At 45.5% G+C, this 7,855-nt stretch overlaps 1 protein-coding gene across 2 annotated transcripts; it reads left to right on the top strand.

Moving 5' to 3' along the window:
- Window positions 1-587: 587 nt before the first annotated feature.
- Window positions 588-3,085, top strand: LOC119658952. Of its 2 annotated transcripts, XM_038066827.1 has the most exons (4): window positions 603-674; window positions 782-810; window positions 981-1,367; window positions 1,471-3,085. In XM_038066827.1, the coding sequence occupies exons 3-4, from the start codon at window positions 981-983 to the stop codon at window positions 2,746-2,748; spliced, it is 1,665 nt and encodes a 554-aa protein (XP_037922755.1). In that variant the 5' UTR covers window positions 603-674; window positions 782-810; the 3' UTR covers window positions 2,749-3,085. The 2 variants fall into 2 exon arrangements, with proteins under 2 accessions (XP_037922763.1, XP_037922755.1); XM_038066835.1 differs by lacking the exon at window positions 782-810 and having other exon boundaries at window positions 588-781.
- Window positions 3,086-7,855: the final 4,770 nt, after the last annotated feature.

Here is a 7,855-nt window from a genome sequence, read left to right as displayed (position 1 = left end):
AGTGTGAGCACTTTCATTTTGATTGTCTAGCAACTTGAAGAGGAATTGTAAACACCCTTCGGGTCTGTCTTCAGGGGGGAGAGGTAGGTAGTTGTGATAGAAGTCGGAGATTGTGTTCCAGAGAGAGGAAAATGACATGTGGAGGAGGGACCTGGCTTCCATGAAAAAGCCCCTGAAAATAGGAGAATGTAATGGAAGAATGTAGGAGCTGAGGGTTCTTGCTCTTACTGGACCCCTGGCCACTGCGGCGAAAGTGGCAGCCAGTGAGGTAGAAGTGGTCCAGTCCGAATGAGGCAGAAGGCCAGGGGGGGAGACAAAAACAGCGGAAAATCTGTTAAGGGGAGGGGGTGTGGAACACTTTTAGATCACTCTTTACGTTGGCTTGATTTCAACCTACGGAGACATTTGACGAAATTGGCTGGGTTACCCAGTTGATCACAGTTTGCGCATATGAGGAACGCCGCCGACTCCTTATCAGTTTCGTCGAGGGCAGCCCTTTGAGGCTTGTGGGCCCGAGTATTCGAACTTTCTCCAATCCACTGGAGATTTGATATTTAACCGGTCAATGATGCTTGGAAAATTCATATGAAAGCGATAAAATCCCAGTGGCTGTCAAAAAAACCAATTATTGGCACATATTTAATTGGGTGTAATTAATAAATTAAATTAAAATGGTAATCATTGAAAATTATTAATAAATAATGTCGGTATTGTGTTTTAAAAAAAATTGAAGAAGTAAATTAGGAATATAAACTTTAAAAATTCTGGTATTATTTTTTAGGTAAATTTTATTCGCATATTATTACTGAGGTAAGCATCTGGTTGTAACTTTTTCCGTTAACAATTTGGATATTTTTCATTAAGTTTGCGCGTTGATCCTGATGCTCTTCACTCAGGACCATTTTGGATAGGGTTAAAGGCATTATTTAGCCTTAACTAGCAACATTATAAGCCAACAACCTAATGTCTTTTTTCTACAGATGAGTGAGAGAAATACGTCAGCCGGTGGCTCTTTTCTCTCACCAATGCCACAGGAAAGACACTCGGATGTTGATCGTTACCATCGGCGACCAACTGTGCCTGCTCCTAAATCACCAACGCTGCCAGTACCACGGTCACCCGCCGTTCCAAGGTCACCATCGGCACCAAGAACACCATCGGTACCAGCAACAAGAACACCAACGGCCCCTCCTACAAAACCCTGGCAAAAGGAGGAGGAGAAGGAACCTTCCCACAGGATCATTGTTGGCGCAGCTTGTAAGGCTCAGCTTCAGCTTGTCGATAAAGATGTCATGACCGGAAGGACATATATTAAAGCTCTGGATGACAGATTTCAGGAGCTCCGCAAAAACCTTAGAAATGCTTTGGTAAGATTCTAGTTCTAGTATGCGTCCTTTTCACGCTTTGGTATGAAAACTACCTTAAAATTTGGTTTGCTGGTAAAACTGTTCGCCTTTTCGTTCAATACAGAGAGAATGTTGCCAGCCGGATCCAATTCAAACATCCAACAGGAAATGTTCTAGTATAATATCAAGCACGGAAGTGAAAGGATCGGAATTGATAATGCGTCCGAACGAAGCAATTATTGGAAAACTGGACGAGACAAGCTGGGACTCCACGATTAATTCAATCGAACAAATTCTACCCCAAATTATGAAGGGTATGCCTACAAAGGACGTCGATTCTAAAGTGGAGAGAGACCCGAAATCTACCTGCGGAAGTTTCAGGAACTATGGGCGTGGTCAACAGTATGGAAGGAGGTTCTATAGGGAAATGTACGGCTATGGAAATCCGTATGATAGCGATTTTGATTCTGACTACGCTTATGATCGGAGAGATCGGATGTATGGAAGAGGATACGGTCGCTACAGAAGAGGAAGCGACTATTACGATCCCTACATGGATGACTATTATAGGTCACCTCGTAGACGTTATGGTCGCCCCTATCGGCATTATAGACAAGGCAATAAAAAAGGTCGCGGAAAACCCCGACTCCGCATATGTAGTGCGAAATGCAAAACAAGGCCTTGGAGCAGCAGAGAAAAAGCACGTGTTCAACGAAGAAAACGAGCCTACGAGTACAGGAGCTACGACGATGACTCCTCCGATACCTTTACTTCGCCCTCAGGAGACTCATTCTCCTATAGGCCATCACGGTCGGAAACAGATGATGAGAGATCCACTGTTAGGCGATATTCTATTCCGATAAGCCCTAGGGGTCATCCTCGTGAACGAAGATCTTTCAGCGTTAGTCATCGTCAATGCCACAACATGCATTGCCGAAGCTACGGTAGACATTTTGGCGGACGATATGGTGATCGGGGAGGGTATTACGACGACTACGATTCCTATGATTTGCCAATGGATCCATACTACGGAGGATACGACAGATATGCAAGGCGGCCTTATCGAAGTAGACGCTACCGTCGTTATGGTGGCAGATACGGTAGACGATATGGCAGATACCGAGATGGAATGCTCTATTATTACACCTCGGATTGCGATGACGATTATGATTTTCCATATGACGATGCTTACTCTATGCATCCTTACTCAGAGTTCGGCTCAACGGATGACTTCTATTACGGTAGATATCGAGGCAGGTACTGTCGAGGAAAAACTAGCAAACACCGTGATGTAAGTGGAGATCAAACACCCCAACCCAAACCAACTGAACAGAAAAAATCTAGTGGAAAATCTGAAGGCCAAGTGGAAGTGAAACCCTGTAGTCCACAGACCGGAAAATGAGGACAATTGACAAATGTATCAAGCAAATTCCAGCTTACGGTCTAGCTGGACTTTGACTTCTTTAGGCGCACGAAATCCAGGTGGTTCAGGACCTATTGCACAGGATTCTGATGGTGGAAAAGAATAACTGCAAGGACTCTTAGTAGATGTAATACCATCAAATAGGATCGTAAGTTTACTCTCCATTTGTCCAAGCAGACTCAGTAGTCTTAAGTAATAATTATGAAAGTGGCAAAGTATTGGGCCAAGATATACTTTGAAAATTATTTTTAAATTATTCATATTTTTTGTGAAGGTTTTTTTTCAATAAATGAGTTGAGTATTTAACAGGATTTAATTTAATTTATTTCAGTATCTGGTGAACTGTGTGGCACGAATATTCAGTTATTCTTCTTCTTCTTCAATGGCACGACAGGCCAAACAGACCCTTGGCCTCAAGGATAGATTTACTCCAGCCATCCCGATCCTTCGATCGCGTCCTCCAGCTGGAAAATTTCAGCAGCTTTTTACTGGCCTCGTCCACTGAGTTCTCTTACCGTTTGCGCGGCTTTCTCAATGGGCGGCGTCCTTCGAGTGTGCCTTTGGATACCTCGTTAGGTATTCACTTGTCGTCCAACCGTTCTACGTAACCGACTCGCTGCGATTTTTGTAGTTTTACCACCACCGATGCTGCTTCGTCGTCATAGAGCTGGTACAACACATGGTAGTATCTAATTCACCAAGGAGTCCCATCTTTTACCGATCCAAGGAAGCCTTACATTCAAATGTCTCGATGGACTTCTCAAACGCCTGCGTTAGAGTCCATGCTTCACAGCCAGATAGTAACGCAGGTCCTATTATGGTCTTGTAAACTCGGAGCTTATTTTTACTGTGCAGCCTTTTACTTTTCATTATTCGTAGGACTGACTGAGTAAGACTTGTTGGTCATTGGTACCATCCTTCACTATGTTAACTTTTCCAGCTATAAAACCTCAAAGGTCGTTAACGAACTTTAACGTGTGACACCCTAACTGGCATAATACGTACCTCTAGGAAGTAGCCTTGGAAAGTTTTCTCAGTGAACAGCGAACCATTACTGACCGATACAAGTCGCGGCGCACTGGGAGTAACCAGAGACTTAGACAACTCTCTGTCAGAGTTGACTACGTTTGGGTGCACCACAAAAATACGTGACTCACCGCAGCGACCAGCGGCGAAGCAGACTGCAAGAGCTGAAAACCCCAAAGAAATACCGGAACGCCCAAATAAAGAGGAAGCTTTGCAATGTGACGCAGCTGCCGGTGTGGGAGCGGAACTCCTAGCCCGGAAAAAAAATCAGACAAAATCTCTAGACCTGAGCAAGTGGATTCGGATACAAGCCGAGTAGGAGCATGTGTGTGTCTGTGTGGTGGGGAGAAGCTACAGGTTCTGAGCACTCAGGCCGGAATATTCCGGATTCGTTAACGTATCGTAGGATTTCCGTTAGTGGATGTGATGCTACCCGTCGTAATTGGAGAACATCGGCACCAAAGATTTGATGCCTGATGTGTCCATAGGCGGGGCATTCACATAGGAAATGCTCCGTGGATTCCGCTTCCTCATTACAGGAGGGACACGTATCATCTTCGGTAATTCCTATTCTCAACATATGCCCAGCTAGTGAATTATGGCCTGTCAGAATGCCCACAATACACCTGCAAGTCCTCCTGCTTTTCGACAGGATAAACTTTGCGGTACGTATGTTGGGTTCTGGCAGGAAAAGTTTGGTGTGTCGAGCAGCATTTAGGCTCTGCCACCTGTCATTATGGGAAACTTGTTCCCAGTTTTTGAAAACAGATTTAGCCAATGCTACTGATACCCCAATTGCTGGCTCCGGTCCCGGCATAGGGGAGATTGACCCCTCTTTCGCTAAAGCGTCCGAGATTTCATTTCCCTCTATGCCACAGTGACCAGGTACCCAGAGTAGTTCCACCGTATTGAATCTAGACATAGAGTTCAGACGGTTTATGCATTCCTGAACGATTTTCCAGGTGATCAAAGGACTGCTCAATGCCCTCAGTGCAGCTTGACTGTCACTGCAGATTGCGATGCGCCTGCCCTTCAACCGCTCGTCAATCACCCAGTTTGCCACCCTTACGATCGCATAAACTTCGGCTTGAAAAACCGTTGCATATTGTCCCAAAGGAAAAGCCCACTTCTCGTTTTTATTCGAGAGGTAGACTCCGGCTCCAGAACCCTCTTCTGTTTTTGAGCCATGGGTGTAGAAGACTTCCGTATATCCCGCCACGCATTCCTCTGGGTCTTCCCAGTCCTCTCTACGCTTCAGGGTAACTACATAACTTCTACCAAACAGTTGTATGGGGACACGAGAATCGGAAGGCATTGTAAGAACTGGATTCAATACTCCCAGTAACTCTTCCAATGCTCTGTGCCCCCCACATCCGTTGTTTTCCCATAGATCTAATCGAATTAGCCTATGAGCTGCTCTCATTGCAGTGCTTTGAATAAATATATTCAGGGGCTGCAAATTGAGTAATGCATTCAGAGCTGCGCCGGATGTCGTGCTCATGGCACCAGTGATACCCAGACAAACAGTTCTTTGCAGTGCAGCTAGTTTACGGTGAAACCCTTTTTGTCTCACCTTAACCCACCACACTACGGATGCATATACGAACATCGGCCTAATGATGGCAACGTATATCCACATTACCACATGAGGCCTGAGTCCCCATGTCGAGGCAAAGGTCCGTCTGCACAGCCCATAAGCTGTGAGAGCTCGTTTCATCTTTACCTCAACATGTTTGTTCCAAACAAGTTTTTTATCTAGAGTAACCCCCAGGTACTTCACTTCTTCGACAAACCATATCTAAGGCACCAGCTGTCTATCATATCATCTATATCGCTGTATATTCCTACACACCGTTCCAAGATCCCGATCAACAGCAAGCACAGCCACGTCATCAGCATAAGCTTGAGCGTGTATTGGCAAATTTTGCGGTTCGCAAAGCAGTGAGTCGATCAGCATACTCCACAGAAGCGGCGAAAGCACACCTCCTTGGGGGCAGCCCTTCGTTGCTTCCGTAGTCAGGTAGCGATCGACCCCTACCTCAGCGCACAGCAATTTTTGCGTTAGCATTGCATGGATCCACTTAATTAAAGCATCATCAACACCATGCGCTCTGGCGGCATCACAAAGTTTTTGAAAAGGCGCACAGTCAAAAGCCCCTTCAATGTCCACAAACACCCCCATCGCGTACTCACCATTCAAAGTTGCATCCTCTATCTTTGTGACCAAAGAATGAAGAGCAGACTCACAGGACTTTCCACGTTGGTAAGCATGTTGGTTTTTACCAAGTGGGTGTGACCTAAGTGCATTTCCACGAATGTGACGCTCCACCAGTCTCTCCAAACCTTTCAGCAAGAATGAAGTCAAGCTGATCTGTCTGAAGTTCTTTGGATTAGAATAGTCATCTTTCCCAGGTTTCGGTATGAAAACTACCTTAACCTGTTGCCAAGAAGAAGGCACGTAGCCCAGAGCAAGACATCCTCGAAAAATATTTCTTAGAGGTCGCTCTAAATGCTCCATACCCTCCTTTAGCATTGCCGGATAGATGCCATCCATGCCAGGTGCTTTGAAATGTTCAAAGGACAGTATCGCAGCTCTCACCTTTTCAAGGGTAACAACCGCTTTCGCAGTGTTCCAGTTCCTCTTGCATTACTTGCGTGTTGAAGGGGTTGCAAGAACCGTCAACTCTCCCCCTACCACTTCTCTCACCCGTTCCCCCGGGTGGTGTACTTCCAGGAGGGTCTGTACTGAGTCCAGTCTGGAGTTCGTGAAAGTATCGTCGGGTTTTCTAAGAGAATCCAACTTGGCCGACTCATCCCTTTTGAGGACTCTGCACAGCCTTGAAGTCTCCCTTTCGCCTTCCAGTTCCTTACAGTACGCTCTAAAGGAGTCTCGTTTCGAGCACCTCACGAGCCTCTTATATTCACGTTGTGAGTTCCTGAAATTTAACCAGTCTTCGTTCTTGTTACTTTTGCAAGCACGATTTAGAAGTCGCCTGGTTGATTTCCTGAGTTTTTGCAGTTCTCGGTTTCACCAAGGAACTGTTTTACCGCTTTGGCCTCGGGAAATAGGACAAGCCTCTTCATAACACTCTAAAAATGTGTAGTTCAGAGTTTTCAATTCATCTTCCAGCACCAAAGGAGTCCTTAGTCGCCTAGGGAACTGTACTTTATTGCCAAGAAGTTCATTGAACTTTGCCCAATCCGTTTTCCTAGGGTTCCGTCTTTGTACTGCAGACTGTTCGCCCGCAATAGTCAGATTGAATTCTAGATATCGGTGATCTGACAGTGAGACCTCGTCTAGCACTCGCCAGTGTGTAATCAACTCTAACAATTTTGGGGTACAGATTGTTAGGTCAATTACTTCGCTTCTTCTCGGTCCCACGAACGTAGGGGCTCACCCTACATTTGCAGTCATAAGACCAGCTGAAGTGATGAAATCAAATAGCTTCTCTCCTCTTGGATTGCATTTGCTTCTGCCCCAACAAATATGTTCAGCATTCGCATCGCAACCTATTAAGAGTTCGAGACCACTTGATCCTGCATACGCCACCAGATCCCTAAGTTCTTGCGTCGGTGGAGGATACAAAGAATCATAGGGTAAATAAGCGGAGGCAACTATGATGTTTTTCCTCTCGCCATTTATCTGGTCTTGTATGATGACCGTAGCTAAGTCCTGGGAACAATATTGTCTCAGCATAGTTGCCTCTAACCGTCTTGACATCAGGACGCAAGCTCTCGGTCTTATGGATCTTTCGTCGTAGAAGATCCTAGCCCCCTTTACTGTTAAATCGAACCCACGGTTCTTGCACCAGAAAGATATAGGGGAAATCCTGTAGCTTTGTCATTCTCGCTGCCAACAGGTAGGAGGGAGCTTTGGCATGCTGCAGGTTGTTTTGACCAATCTTTATGTTTTTCGACATAAACTTAGTCTATTGTCTTATGGAAAACAGTTAGAAGCGTATGCGGCAGTCCGAGTATGACGGGGTTTTCTCCACACCGTACCGCCAGAGACTCATCCCCTCGTGATTGATTTCCCTGAGAAAAGCCGTACTTGGAAGTA

This window comes from Hermetia illucens, chromosome 1 (genome assembly GCF_905115235.1).
Source record: "Hermetia illucens chromosome 1, iHerIll2.2.curated.20191125, whole genome shotgun sequence".
Taxonomy (NCBI): domain Eukaryota; kingdom Metazoa; phylum Arthropoda; class Insecta; order Diptera; family Stratiomyidae; genus Hermetia; species Hermetia illucens.
This window is presented reverse-complemented; position numbering and strand designations above follow the sequence as displayed.